General features: G+C 44.5%; 2 protein-coding genes and 1 long non-coding RNA gene across 6 annotated transcripts in view; all 3 read left to right on the forward strand.

Moving 5' to 3' along the window:
- Positions 1–1,982, forward strand: part of evlb (Enah/Vasp-like b) — a 33,394-nt gene extending 31,412 nt beyond the window's left edge. For all 3 annotated transcript variants that reach the window (XM_011491411.4, XM_011491412.4, XM_011491410.4), the window contains one exon: positions 1,157–1,982. In XM_011491411.4, coding sequence (XP_011489713.1) covers positions 1,157–1,194 — 38 coding nt within the window. In that variant the 3' untranslated portion in view covers positions 1,195–1,982. The remainder of the gene's footprint in view (positions 1–1,156) is intronic.
- yy1b (YY1 transcription factor b) lies at positions 1,979–7,873 on the forward strand. Of its 2 annotated transcripts, none has more exons than XM_004083328.5 (5): positions 1,979–3,082; positions 4,614–4,776; positions 5,254–5,314; positions 6,742–6,900; positions 6,980–7,873. In XM_004083328.5, exons 1-5 carry the CDS (start codon positions 2,512–2,514, stop codon positions 7,160–7,162), a joined length of 1,137 nt encoding a protein of 378 aa, XP_004083376.1. In that variant the 5' UTR covers positions 1,979–2,511; the 3' UTR covers positions 7,163–7,873. The 2 variants fall into 2 exon arrangements, with proteins under 2 accessions (XP_004083376.1, XP_011489711.1); XM_011491409.4 differs by having other exon boundaries at positions 4,626–4,776.
- Positions 7,874–11,191: 3,318 nt separating this feature from the next.
- Positions 11,192–12,018, forward strand: LOC110017764 (uncharacterized). Its single transcript, XR_002293265.3, has 3 exons — positions 11,192–11,282; positions 11,467–11,598; positions 11,772–12,018. It is a non-coding gene; the product is annotated as an uncharacterized LOC110017764 (long non-coding RNA).
- Positions 12,019–14,991: the final 2,973 nt, after the last annotated feature.

Here is a 14,991-nt window from a genome sequence, read left to right on the forward strand (position 1 = left end):
AATGGGATGAAAAAATGAGTAAATCTGACAAATATGTGAACAGCAGAAACAGCTCAGGATAGTGTTGCTGTTTTGAACATCAGCAAATCCATTTCCTTTTAATCACAAAGTCTGGAGAGTGTGAAGCATCTTCATTTATATAAAATCTTTGCTTTACTGATGTAAATACCTTATGACTTGTAAATTACCAAAGAATTAAGGAAAATGTTGAAGACGCGCTGACAGGGCTATTTTTAAATCATCTCATTTTGAACTTAAGTTAGAGGGAAAGCTAAATCCTGGTCAAATTAAATATTTGCCTTCCATGAAAAACTAATTTAATTCTCTGCTTTGCAAAATGTTTTATTCGTAAAGAAAGTGCAGAAAAGAAACACAATTTTCAATTTAACATTGGTTGAAATGGAAAAGTACATAAAATCATGAGTAAAAAAATTACAAGACATAGTAACAGAATTTAGGATTTATCTTACCTAAAATATAAGGGGAATGTGTATTAACATTTTGTAGTTCGTTTCAGCGTTAAACATAATGATATTTGTCTTAAGTTTTTATCAGTTATTTTTTCTTTTTATTTCTTGTTAGAAAAAAATATTATTTAAATTTCAACAAGATAACCCCAAAAAAACTTGCAATGCTAAATTTCTGTTTATTTTGTTTCACTATTATCTGTTGTTATGCGTTTGTTCTTTGAAGCTGGAATTAATTACCGTTTTTTTCTTTACTTTATGTTACGCCATTTTCTGTGTGTTTTGTCGCCGACCACCGTCGGTGCTGTAGTGTGTTCCGCCATTAAACTTCCCCGTTGTTCTGTGATAATTGGTTCCTACTTCTGACATGTTCCACATAAGTCGCACGTTAAAGCGGCTAGAACGTTAAAAAAAAAAATAGAAAAACGTGAATTTGGAAAAAAGCGTTGAAATAAGTAAGTCCTTCCATATCAAATTTTACACTTTTTAGGTTTTTTTTAAATGTGATGTTTGTAGATTTGCAAGTTTAGAACATTGAAATCGTTGAACCCTGGTAGAATAAAGAAATACAAAATAAAGAAGAATAAATACTATATATATATAATAAAATGTGTTATTACATGTTGCTTAACAAGAATTTCAATTTTCTACTATTAGTAATTTTTTTAACCTTCTTTTCTCTCTTTTAGCCATTAGAAATGAACTCAGTCGAATTAGCACGACATAATCTCAGAGGGCCACTCACCGACAAGGACCCCTTGTTGGGAGCCCCCCCGGCAGAAGCTGCTGTGGCCCTGAAGAGGAGGAAGGAGACGAGGCCCAAACTGTGACATCTGCTCATTGTGCTCAGCTGCAGCGTTGGAGCAACTCTGTTGCTGCAACGCCTCACATGTATTTGTGTAAATCTCCGTTTGTTCCGACAGCAAAGGCCTAGCTGGGGTGCACCGTCGCACTGATTCTGCCCCTGTCTTTCATTCCCTGATCCCGGTCTGTCCACAACCCAAAGGAAATTTATAAAAATCCAAATATTTTTGCTTCTTTTCAAAAATACGTTTTAAACTGTTATTGCGTTTTTATTACTATCATTAAAACTTTGTGATCTTTGAGCTTCAGTGGAAATGATTGGAGGAAAAAGGGCAGATTTGATAGTATTAATGACGTTTGCTTTAATGTTTCACATGCCTATAAGTCTGTCTTTTTTTGTTTTTTAAAAGTGTTGTTTTACATTAGTGATTTTTTTTTCATTATCTGGCCTAATTTATTTTTTTTATTTAACATTTTCACATTACATTACAATGTGTGCAGCCACAGTGAAGAAAAAAAAGATTCTTTTTGGAATATCGGGATCTTATAAACTAAAAGAAGAAGAAAAAACAGAATATTTGTGATGTTGTTGAAGATAATATGATTCATTCTCTCCTTTTATGAAAAAAAGTGCTTCCTTGTTTGACAAATGAAAAAAAAACTCATTCAGTTTGAAACAAATTCAAATAAAACTGTGAACGTCTTGATAAATGAGGAAGTCTCTGTTTTTTTATTATCTAAATCTGAGATGTTTTTTAAGCATTTTTTTGTACTAACACTATTAACTTTAGCAAAAATGTTGGTACATTTCTTTTGCAAATATAATTTAAAAAAAGAATAAAAGCATACAAATAATCAGGTTTTATTGGGATAAAAATGAATATTGTTAGTATAAAAAAGGTTGGGTATATAGATATTTATAATTAATTAAAATATGAATTTAAAATACCTAATGACCATGAAAACGTGCTTTTGTAAAACACAGACGTAAACAGTAAATAAAGACCCCCATCATCAAAGACTGTGGTTGACTGAAGTCTCGCGATAACTCCAACGACTGAGAACCGTGGCGACGAGAAGTGTTGTGGGACCAGTCACGGAGCGGGCCGAGTGCTTGTCGGAGAACAGGGCGCAGAAACGGGGGCAGCCGCAGAAGAGCAGGGGGGTGTGTTCAGCGTGTTTGTCCGAAACGGGAGCACAACACGGCGTGGATGAAAGAGGCAAACTGGCGGATTTCAACATGGCATCCGGAGATACGCTGTACATCGAGACAGACGGCTCGGAGATGCCGGCCGAGATCGTGGAGCTCCACGAGATAGAAGTGGAGACGATACCGGTGGAGACCATCGAGACCACGGTTGTCGGCGGAGACGACGACGACGACGACGAGGACGAAGACGGGCAGCCCATGATCGCGCTCCAGCCGCTGGTCACTGACGACCACAGCTCCATCCACCACCACCACCACCACCACCACCACCAGGAGGTGATCCTGGTCCAGACTCGGGAGGAGGTGGTCGGCGGGGATGACTCGGACCTCCATACGGACGGTGGTGATGGATTCGAGGACCAGATCCTCATCCCGGTGCCGGCTCCGGGGGTGGAGGACGAGTACATCGAACAGACTTTAGTCGCCGTGGCTGGAAAGAGCTCGGTGGGACGAATGAAACGGGGAGGCGGCGCGGGTGGGAAGAAAACGGGCAAAAAGAGCTATTTAAGCGGAGCCGACGGAGGTGGGAGGAAATGGGAGCAGAAGCAGGTGCAAATAAAGACTCTGGAGGGGGAATTCTCCGTTACGATGTGGGCATCGGGTAAGTAGCGCCGGCCCGGCCGCGTTTGTCGGCTCTGTTGCATGAGGCCTCATTACCAGGGCGTTGTCCTGCTGCACCAGGCTATTTCCTGGAGTGCTCCGTCGCCCCCGCCGTGAAAACCCGCATATAAAGCCGTTTTCCTCCACCGAGTCCCTCCGTCGCCGAAACGAAATGTTTTTGTTTTGAAGGGAGGCCATGTTTTAGGTGTTGCTGGGCGCCGCCATATTCCCCGAGACGAGTAAGTATGGCGGCGGCCCCGAAAACATGGCGATAGACGCGGCCGGGCAGAGATGGCGGCGGTGCTCCGGGCACGGAGACAGCTGGGTCCCGCAACCTGCAGGCCTCACCGCCGCGACGGCCCCAACGCGCCGAATCCTCCGCATTTAGCGCCGTTTAGCCCCGCCATACGAGCGGAAATGGGTTACAAGACTTTCTTTTTGGCCTCTTTTAGCTGCAATCAGCGTTTAGCGCCCCGACAAACAGGCGCTGAGAGGCGGGAAGGCGGGGAGCCATGATCCGCCGGGGAGCGGGGTTAAAGGTTAACGGCTCTTATTTCTACGCATTTTGGGTTTATTTCAGCAGATTTTGGAGAAAAACAATGCAGCTTTAACACAAAAAGCATCACAAGTGATTGTTCATTTCTATTAGTGCTCTCTGCCGGTCAACTGAGAGAAGCGTCCCCGCATTCAAGCCTGGGGAGGAAAATAAATTCACTTAATTAGTATTATTTTTATCTAAAACATTTAAATAAAGTGTTTCCCTTTTTAAATTTTTTTAGGATAACCATATTTGGGACTAAGAACTTTTTTTTTATTCCAACTGTAAATTTTATTACCCTGGTACAGCTTTTTTATATATATTTTTACACAATAATTAAATATGTTTTCATTTCTGTTTCTGTAAAAACAAATGTTTGTGTCTAAAACAGCTTTTGTGATCGTTTTACGTTTTTCTCAAGCATTTGTAATTGCCAACTGAATTTTCCCCACATTTTAAGCAACAAATGACACATAAAAACATTATAGTGCTAAATTGTTGAACACTAAAGTCAGAAGTTTGGCAGCATTTCCCAGCTTTAGCTCCACATCTTTCATTATTTTGAGTACTTCTTTTAGTACGTCTTTTTTTCTTTACTTTTAGTACTTCAGTTACTTGAGTATTTATGTCGTCATAAAACCAGTTAGACCATTTCTCTCCACACGTGATGTTAACAAAACACTTCCACCCTCACTACTGGCTTTATGTACTACTTCATAAGTCATCTTTTGTTTTGTTTTTTTACAAAATAGACTTTTATTGGACTGGCAGTCTGCAATTAAGTTCAGTTTAATTGAAATACTGCAAAATAGTGATCCGAAGTCTAAACCTCATAGCTGTTCGATCAATTCATCTTTTCAAATTAGACTTTTATAAACTCCAGGTTTGTGCGTCTGGTTTTAAAATTTGCCGTGAACAACGTTTGCCTCCCGGAAGTGCGGTGCCAAAGTCACACCAGTGTGTTATCCGTTCAGCCTTTGCATTGTCTTCCTAGGTGACAACAAAGACATCGACCACGAGTCGGTTGTGGAAGAGCAGATCGTCGGGGAGAACTCCCCCCCGGATTACTCCGAGTACATGACCGGGAAGAAACTCCCCCCCGGCGGCATTCCCGGGATCGACCTCTCGGATCCCAAACAGCTGGCCGAGTTTGCGAGGTGAGCGAGAGACCGGGAGTGCAGCCCCGGTGCTGATGATGCCGCCGCCGTGCTGAAGAGCAGATTTTATTCATTTATAAAGTGTTTGATGTTAGAAATATATGTGTAAATAATGATCAGAAATCACAAAGATGTCTTCAGAATGTTTTCCCACAAAAACAAACTAAATCCCGCCTCTAGGGGGCAGCGTGCACCTACAGTTTTCCTGCTCATTTCATTTCTTTCATCACAATTTGACCAAAGTGGATTTCTATAACATTTTTACCTTTTTGTAAGAATAAAACCTGGATGTTATGATTGATCTTTAGATATTGTTTTTGTCAATGTATGGAATCTAAACTTTATTTTCCAAATTCCTCCCCTGATTTCCCAACAATTTTGCACACTTTTGAGGGACAAACGTGCCGTGAAGTTGAGTGTAAATAGCGGAGTGATCCTCTTCATCCTCCTCATGTTGTGCTTTCACGTCCTGAACAGAATGAAGCCCAGAAAGATTAAAGAAGACGACGCCCCTCGGACGATAGCTTGCCCTCACAAAGTGAGTAGAGTTTCACCTCCACAGCAGAGACGGCTGGTTGTGTAGACGCTCTGTCCCCTGAGCGGCTTCAATGAGTCCATCAGCGGATGAGGGGGGAGCAAAAGCAAAGGGGGCGTCTCCTTTTAACTGCTGTACTTTCACGACCAAAAGGCACACTTCAAAGTCGTACACTTTTGTGCACCAAAATGTACAGAGCTTTCTATGAGGCGGTCCGTCTAATGTGTTGTTGCGTGACTTCGGTAAAGAGGACATCACAAGAACGGTAAGGAGGGAAGTAAGGACGTGAAAGAAGACACTGCCTGTATGTGCATCATGCAGAACATCGTTTTGGAAACCCTGAAAATACAAAGAGACGCTAATAAAGCTCAGTTTATCAGCTACGGGGAGGATCATGGGAATCGAGCAGCAGCCAGAGAACTCAATATGAATGAATCCATGCTTCATAAGTGGAGGAAGCTGGAAAACAAACTCCGTCAGTCAAGAAAACGCAGCTGAGTTTCCGTGGAAACGAGGATTCCTGAGCTGGAAGACCGACTGGAGCGATGGATCAGAGATCAGCTGGGAGAAGCGTCTCTACTGCCACCCTTCCACTGAAGGCAGGAACGCTGGCAGAGGAAATGAAAGGGAACATTTTCATGAAGATCCGTCTTGGTGCGTTCGTCTCATGAAACGGGGCCATCTTTTTACTGGGAGGCGGCGCCGGGCGAGTTACGCCACAGTTTGTGAATGGATGGTGGAAGCTTGGGCTAACGTGTCTGCTTCCACTGCTGTGGAAGTGCAGGAAAGCCGGTATCACTCATGAGGAGCCGCACGGCAACGACACGGACTCTGGCGATGACCAAAGTGAACCCGGCGTGTTTTATAGAAATGTAGCCCAGCTGTTCATTTCAAATACAGAAGATGAGGACTTTGATGGATGTTTGGATGCTGATTGATGACTGAAAAAATCCAAAAATAAATCACAACCAACTTAGTTTTGCTCCCACTGCCTTTTTTAAAACACACACACTAGCATGCATGATTTACCGGTATGTGTTAACGCGCCTTAACACCCGCTGCCCCTTTTGTGTGTCAGACAGAAAAAGCACATTTATCCCTTGTTCTATCCTAGGCACTTTAACGTTGGGAGTTGGGTCATCTAGACCCACTAGACAGTGCTCTGAACCTTTTTTCTTCAATGATTTGTGATCTTCACTGGTGTCCATGGATTACATGAAATCTTTCCACCTTTATCCACCTTTGTCATGGTAGGGAGAACACGTCACTGTAAGGGGGGGGTCATCTAAGATAGCACAAGGGTAAAGTGAAACCGCGCCCTATGGTCGTGAAAATACGGTACCTGATATTGCTGTTTGTCCTCTGGGAAGCTCACCTGTCTCCACTTTACTGACAGCAGAACTCTGCCTGTTTCTCCTTCCTGTGTCCAGGGCTGCACAAAGATGTTCAGGGATAACTCTGCCATGAGGAAGCATCTCCACACCCACGGACCGCGCGTCCACGTCTGCGCCGAGTGCGGCAAAGCCTTCGTGGAGAGCTCCAAGCTCAAACGTCACCAGCTGGTCCACACGGGGGAAAAGCCCTTCCAGGTGGGTCCGACGGGGCCGGGCTCTTCTTTCTGCTTGGCCTCTAGTGTTTTTTAACTCCACCCTCTCTCTCTCTCCTCAGTGCACCTTTGAAGGCTGCGGGAAACGGTTTTCTCTGGACTTCAACCTGCGCACGCACGTGCGCATCCACACCGGAGACCGGCCCTACGTCTGCCCGTTCGACGGCTGCAATAAGAAGTTCGCTCAGTCCACCAACCTCAAGTCCCACATCCTGACACACGCCAAAGCCAAGAACAACCAATGAGGGACGCCCATCCATCCGGCGGAGCCGCAGACGGGGAGGGAAAAGCTCCAGACTTTTCATTTATAAGACAAAAAAGAATCTGACAAGACTTAGAAACGCTGAGAGTCACAGACCCCCTCCCTCCCTCCCTCCATCTTTGTTTTCCTGCTGTCAAATCGGATGAGGATCAGAGTGAACGCTCCCTGGAACCTGTGGACGAACATCAGACACTTCTTTTTACCACAGAGATTAGTAAAGCACCGCTTCATTCATGTTTTTATTTTGTTGCACCCCTCCCATCTTCAAGTGTGCACATTGTACACTTTCCTCAGGCTGTTCGGTAAAATTGTGATCTTTTTTTCTTCAGCTCGGTGATGAGGAGCAGCCGTTTGTTTTCCCACACTTTGGGTTTCCTCCAATCACGGAATAACCTTGTATACTTGTATGCTTGTATTAAAAAAAAAAGTAGGTGTTAGAGGTGTGATTTCCAGTGGTAACCGCTTAAACTTTTTGTCACGAGTTGCTTTGTTTTCTAGTCCTCACCGGCGAGCGGGGGCCTAAAGGCGGCGCCGGCGCTCACGTGGAGGCGCAGCGCCCGACTGATCGTGAGACGTCACTTCTTTGTTAGAATGTAATGTACAGAAGTCGGCCATGACCTTCCTTTGTTGGTATTTCCTCCACACATGTATCTCAGCAGCCCCCAAATAAAAGAAGGCTGATTCCAACAGTCGAGCTGCGCCTCAGCTCTGCTTCCCTTTGACTCCGACCGGATCTGTCCTCCGTGCAGGAAAATAATCCACTTTTTGGTCCATTTTCTTTATATATGTCCTCCATCGCCGGAAAATGGGCCACAAAAACTCACTTTTCCTCGGAGTGCGTCCTTAATAAACGGAAAAATGAGGAAATCTCAAGGCCTGTCATCAAAACAGTCATCCTAAATTACATTTTTCTCTCAGTGAAATCAGTTTCTGGTTCATTTTTAATGTCAGATTTTCTTCTTTTTTCATCTTTTTAGAGCATTTCAGCTTCTGTTCTCTGTTGATCCGTGCTTTTCTGCAGGTTTCATTCCAGAACTGACCTATTAGTTTTAGATGGAGCTTGTGCTACTAGAAATGATTTTTTTTTTTTAAAAGCAGCAACTCAGTTTTGCTTTTTTTTTTCCTTCGATTTTTGGATGTTTTCGAGACCCCAGATCTAACCTCAAAAGGGAGACATAAGGGGTACGTCACTTTCTGTGGTGTTTGTGGAAAATACTATTAAAAAGGGGCCACGCCCACTTTTAGTCCCGTTTAATTGTGATCTGAAAAACGAATTTGACCAATTTGAAAACCCAGCGAAGACTTTTCATTGATATTCACTTGGGGGTTATTTTTAGGATTCTGATGCACTGTGCTCCCCCCACCCCAACAGGATTTTTGTCTTCCCGTCTGCGATGGACATCCAGATGCTTCAATAAGCTTCAGACGCCTCCGAACCCCACGAGAGTTCAGTGAGTCATAAATCTTCAGCAGCAAACCCTCAAATCTTCCCGTCCAAACAGACACATGGGCGGGGCTTAACGGTCTCCAGGGCTTCCTGGAGTCTATTTGCGTTTCTGCTCGGCCAGCAGGATTGGCAGGAGTGTGTGTGTCAGCGAGGATGCTGCTCTCTGGCCTGATGAGCGGCCCTGCGACAGACCTCAGACCTGCGTCTGCTGCCACCTTCAGGCAGGAAACGGCGGTGGAGGCGCTGTCCATGGTGCTGATCCGCGATTCTTCTTAGTGGCGCGTTCAGACTTCCTCACCAGCACAACTTTCGGTCTTCCTGAGATCAGAATTTCTTCTGCGAGGGCGGAACAGCTGATTCAAGCATAATTTTGCTCGGGGGGGGGGGGGGGGGGGGGAGTTGGTGTCTCTTCTCCCCCAGTTCCCGCTCTGAGGGAGCACTTATTTAAACTGCAGCGTTTGTTTGGACTGACAAAGACAGGGGGGGGGGGGGTGTTCTACTTGATATGCAGCTGAAGTCTGTCAAGCCTCCAACACCTGCTCTCTTTCCGACGTTTATTTCATTTTAGCTCATTTCTCACAGGACTCAACGCACATCATTTTTTTTTTTTTTTTGGAAGTGTTGCGCGGCACATTTACCTGAATGTCATTGGTGTTTTCTTCGTCACGCCTCCTCTCCCTCCATGCTCCGGCCAAGTCTTGGCTCATTTGCACCAGAGTGGGATCTCACCCTTAAATCTCCACTCCAGCGCCTCCTTTCATGTCTGCTTTTGTGTTCCGCTCCGATGGCAAACAAAGGTTCACGGCGGAAACTGAACCCCATCATTTGAGGATTATTGATGAACATTTCCTCATCAAAATTGTAGTTTCCATTAAAAAGAAAAGTAGAGAATTGGGTTTAAACACCAACTAAAGCTTAAGAAAGCCAGCGTGTTCTCCATCCTTTGTGATACAATGAAAGCCTGTCAGCTCGTTGAAGTCTTCACGCAGTGATTTGGGACAGAAACAAGTAATAATTTCATCCCATCCAATCTGCAGGTCAAATCTGCTGAAGACACATTTAAATCTCTCAAAGTGCTTTTTTTTCCTGCTCAGGGCACAGCAAGAGATGCTATTTCCATGCAGAAAATATGTTGCCAAGGTAACAGAGGAGAGAGCGAGACCATGTGAGATAGGCCCCCCTAAACACCAGGACTGCTGCTGCTGCAGATGTTAGACCTCTCTGCTCCACCCTGCCAACACCCCCACCCCATCACCACACGTCTGACACTCTGCCTTTGAGTCCTTTAAATGTCAAGACAGCTGGGGTTTATTTCCGTCTTCTGTATCTATCTATTTTTCCGCAGAAGTGTCAGAAAGCTGAGAGCAGTAAAAGCAGGATTTCACCTCTCCTCCTTTCTCCTCATTGCTCTGTCACACCTCCGAGTCCTCCCTTCCCAGCGTCTCTTTTGACTTCAGATCACCAGAATCAGGTGATCTATCGTTTTCTCTCGCAATCCCAAATTTACATCCGTGACCTGACTGTAATCACCCGCCGCTTAGAGGAGGTTTCAACCAGCAGCAGACGATCCAGATCTACCAATCAGCTGAAAATCTAGCACTCTTAGCAGGCAGGGAGCTCCCTATTTATTTTTTTTCTACTGAGCAAACAAAATCTTTCAATTTAAGGATTTGACCAATTAGAATTTATATTTTGAGTTTCTTTTTCTCTTTAAGCGAACATTCTTAAAGATATATATATATAACGAAAATTAACAATATTTGAACTTCACTGGCATTGGGGGGGGGGGGGGGGCTAATTTCTTTTGCTATTTTTAGGTTCTTATTTAACAAAAATATGGACTGAAACCACAAGCTTAATCAACCAGAAAAGGTCTAGCATTTGGGCACTGTTGACTTTTTGCTCACATTTCCTCTGAAATATGGAAAGGTTATCCAATAGACAAGGAAATAAAACACAAGCTGATTTAATAAATATGCATAAAATATATTAAAAGTTGGTTCTAATATCAGACAGACAAAGAGCAAATGAAGAGAAGCCATAAAATAATATGTTAACTGCAGACATTGTCGTCATTTGATTAATTTTAACCATGTTTTATAGTTAAAATAATAATTTATCTTTTATTCATTACTTATCTCCTTTAAAGTTGGAGTATCCCAAGGCTCCGTTCTTAGACCCTTTTGTTTTACTCAGGATTTACCAAATGTTCCTTACATTTTCAGACATTGTTTCACTAAGGTGAACTCTGAAAAAACAAACGATAACCAATTTGGCTATTCAAATCACCTTTTTTTACACTGATTGACACTGGACGTCTTGGTGATATCCTTTTTTTCTTCTTCCAAAACCAGAGTTTCGTTTTTGGTTCGTTGTGGATCCTTTAAATAAAGAATTAAACAATAAAGTCCCTCGCTGTTAGTTCTGTGTCTTTTTCTTTAGTATTATCTGTTTTATGAATCGCAGCTAAAACACAAACAGCCAGAAAGCTCGGTTCTTTATTTACTGTAGAAACTTTAAATAAGAGCTGCTCCTGCTCCTGAACATCTACCTGCTCTGTTTCTACTCATCACCTGGATCTGGTGTGCTCGTGCCAATCAGAACATAGAAACACCTGAGTCTATAGCAACAACAGGAGAGGAGTTCTGGAAAACAGGTAAGATCTCCAGGACTGGGCAGCTCTGAATTCAATCCTACTGAGAATATTTGGACCATACCGACTTTATTGAGGACTTATATCGTCTGTGCCGACCTGAAGGAAGTGCTGCACAGTCACGTTTAGCAAAAAGAATATAAAAGCCACATCGTTAATGTCAAACAATTTGTCCAATTTCCCTCAGATTAACCTGTTTTTCTTGATCCATGATGTAAAGACTCAATTTAAAAAAAAACTCCAACATAATGAAACTTCTGACTGATGGAAAAAGGACAAAACGACTCCTGCTGAGGAATCTGCCGACATCTTGTTAAATGTAAGTGAAAATGTGTTATTTTATCCTACATTCAGGTCATTTTATGTCAGTTCAATGTTACCTGTGTCTTTTATGAAAAGAAACATTTTAACTGGAATCACACCAAAACTGAAGGTGGTATTCATAATTTTTAATATGCCTCCTGTGATCCTCACATTTGCCCCCCCTCACAGCGCAGCAGAGCACTGGAGATGCGATTCCCCCTGATTCTTAAACATGAAGCTCCTCCGTCGGCTTCACCTCTTCCTGATCGGCTGCTGAGGATCAGAGGGGCGCCGGAGGCCTTTCTGCCCGCCTGCCAACGTGCGATCCTCTCGCAGCCCACTCCGTATGAAATTCGTGTCGAACAAAACACTGTGGATTGACGGTGCATCTTAACAAGCACCACTCTGAGTAATAAATACGATTAACACAGAGAAACTCTGTCACTTCCTAATCCTCTCTGAGCTGGTTATGGAAGCCCCGAAGCCTTCAGATTCCTGTAAGTGGATGGAGGAAGCAAATGACTGCAGACGTTAAGCGGCGTGTAAATGTTCAGAGGTGGCCGCGTGATGGGAGTCTGAGTAACATCCCACGACGTCCCAACAGGATAAACAGTCCCATCTCACTTTCAAAGTCCTGCTGGACCGGGGCTGCGGCAGGGGAGCAGATCAGAAGGAGGCATCACATAAACTGAAATAGAAGTTGAACTTGTGTGGTCGTCCATCATCCTTACAGTCCAACTTCAATGAAAACTGGGTTTTTGAGTTGTTCTTGTGGCATTTTTTGATGATAGATAAAGACACATAAGCTTAGAACTGCATTGCGGAATATTTCTTTAGTCAAATCGTTGTGAATCAGGAGCAGACCTAAAGAAATGCCGTTTGAAAAAGATCACAGCAGCTTCCTGCTCTGCTCCATTCTGATCATCCGCCTGCAGACAGGTAGATCCATGGACGTCTGTTTACCTGGTCTGAGCTGGAATCTGGATCTAAACTGGACGACTGGATAGATCTGATATTGCTGCCATTTTTGCTGCACCGCTAATGTTAGGTTTGGCTGTGAGGGGCTGTAAGCTAGCAGGAGAGAGTGTAAACAGGGAACTCTCAGCAGGTTTGACACAGGTTTTTGGATTTCAGCTAAAAATGTCATCACGAAAAGACCACTGTTTGAAAATAGATCAAAAGATGATCAGAAGTGGTCTCTGAGCGCATGTATCTGAAAGGATGGATCTGTGGGATGGTCGTGTGAGAGGAAGAGGAAGAGGAGGAGGCAGCTGCTCTCCTCAGAGCGTGGGAACCGCTCGGGGGGGGGGCAGAGGGAGGGTGCTGCGCTTTCATCTGGGTTCACGTCAGAGCGAATCTCGTGTGATGCTGTGCCACCGAGTCTGTGTGCAGGAATCACCCGTGATGGTGCCCCGGCGCGTGACCTCCTCGCCGCAGCCGTCGCCACCAGAGGACAAAAGCCTCTGCCGGTCTGATCTGCGCACAGGAAGGTGCAACTTCATCGCACCGTCATCTTTGTCGCATTTAGTCACGCGTGTGTCTGTGACAGTGGGTGCCGAGTAAACAAGCAGGGCTTCAGCTGAGTTTGTCCGTGATCTTCTTCATCCACACTGCTGCATTCCCACATTCACTATTAATGAGCCATTTATCATAATGCGTAGTCTTTGGAGCCGACTCTGCATAGACTATACACATATTTTCCTCCCCCTCCCTCTGTGTCTTCTGTGTTTTGGTTCTCCATCCTGCAGGAATAATGAATGCCGGCAAAAGTGATGCCTCATGCGCGACTTTGACTCACAGAGCCTGCTGTGCAGAGATAATGAAACGCACAAAGGTGTTAAAGTTCCCGAAGAACCTTGGTTCTCTTCAGCTCATCCTCCTCATCGCTCCTCTCTAGCTGGGATACTAACAGGCTCTCCAGCCGCTTCTTCAGAGCCTCGCAGGGAAAAGTCCTGTAGTACAATTGTCATTAAACGCAGCACGGAGTCTGGAGTCTGAAGCAGCTTCAGGTTGGGATGATCTCCAGCTGATGAGGAAGGACGCCATCCTCCAGCTGAGCCCTGCCTCCTCTGAACCAGGCTGAGGCCTCCTCCTCCTTCATGGAGGTGCATTGAATACTGATGATACCCCCCCCCCCCCCTCCCCCCGTCTTTGCTTTTCTGCTCCTCCTCTTCCTCACTCAGCCTCCCTGCTTCCATCTTTTCCTCCCTGCATTTTCTCCTCTCCTCCCGTCTCCCTCGGTCTATTAATAACTTACTCCTCACCGGCAGCCGATCTGAAGTTCAGGCCGAGCTCCTGAGCTGCTGCACGCAAAAATAATAAGCTCTCTGCTGCAGCCTCTGCAGACGAAGGCCTTCGTTTTGTGTCCTATTTAACACGCTCCTCTGAGGATCAAACCACCTGATGTTTGGAAAGGTGCCATCCAACCCCCCCCCCAAACCACAAGGAAGGCAGTTCTGCGGCTGTGGGTGCAGTTCCCTCTGCGGAGGTGGTGTTTAACCTCTCCTGCGGCAGGTTTCCCCGCCAGCGAACAGGTACGCCGCTGTTAGACGAGAGCTGAGACGTGCAAGCGAGAGGCGTCCCTGGCGACCAGCATGGCCTCCTTTCATCATCTGCTTCCCCTCCTCTCTTTGAGCAAACACGTGGGCTCTGGGAGCCGTCGGAGGTCCGCCGCTTGCAGAGAAAGAGGAGTTCTGCGACTACTGAAACCCCATATTTATAAGCGCTTTGGCTGGCAGAGCTCTCAGGAATATGACAGACGCTTTCATTTCTAAATGTTTGTCTATGAAAATGTACCCAGAAAGACTCCACGTCTATAGGATTTAAAGATGTGAAAATTAAACCAGAATGGTACAGATACTCATGTGCACAAGTCCATAAGTCATAATCTTATATTCTGATCGTATTAAGGAAAAGGACAGCAATTATTCTATAACATGGAAAATCCCCCCCTGATGTTTCCGTAGAGTTCAAGTGTATTTAGGGTCAAACCTGAAGGTCTCTCTGAACTATTAGAGGATGGAACAGGTAAACATCAACCTGGACTTTTGGAGCCATTTCACAGGCCGCAACCATTAACTGCGTATGACCCCCCCCGGTGTTCCAAACAGGAAGTACCCGCCGGCTCCAATAAAACAAAATCCCATAGATTCAGTCTCTGTCATTCTATTGGTCAGAGTGCTCTAATTCCTTTCTTAACACGTTCTTGATAATTCTAACGTTTGAATTAGGTGTGTCTAAACTTCTGGTCTGTACTGTATTTTTAAGCTATTTAAGTTATAAACTGACTAGATCCTCTCGATTAAAAGTAGGCGGAGCCTGCTTGCCTCCTCGTCAAAACATTTCGCAGATGGGATAATAGTTTTGTATCTAACAAGTCAATGCAATCACTAAACTAAATACATGTGTA

The sequence above is a fragment of the Oryzias latipes genome, chromosome 24 (genome assembly GCF_053564925.1).
Source record: "Oryzias latipes strain Hd-rR chromosome 24, Olatipes_Hd-rR_3.1".
Classification (NCBI taxonomy): Eukaryota; Metazoa; Chordata; class Actinopteri; order Beloniformes; family Adrianichthyidae; genus Oryzias; species Oryzias latipes.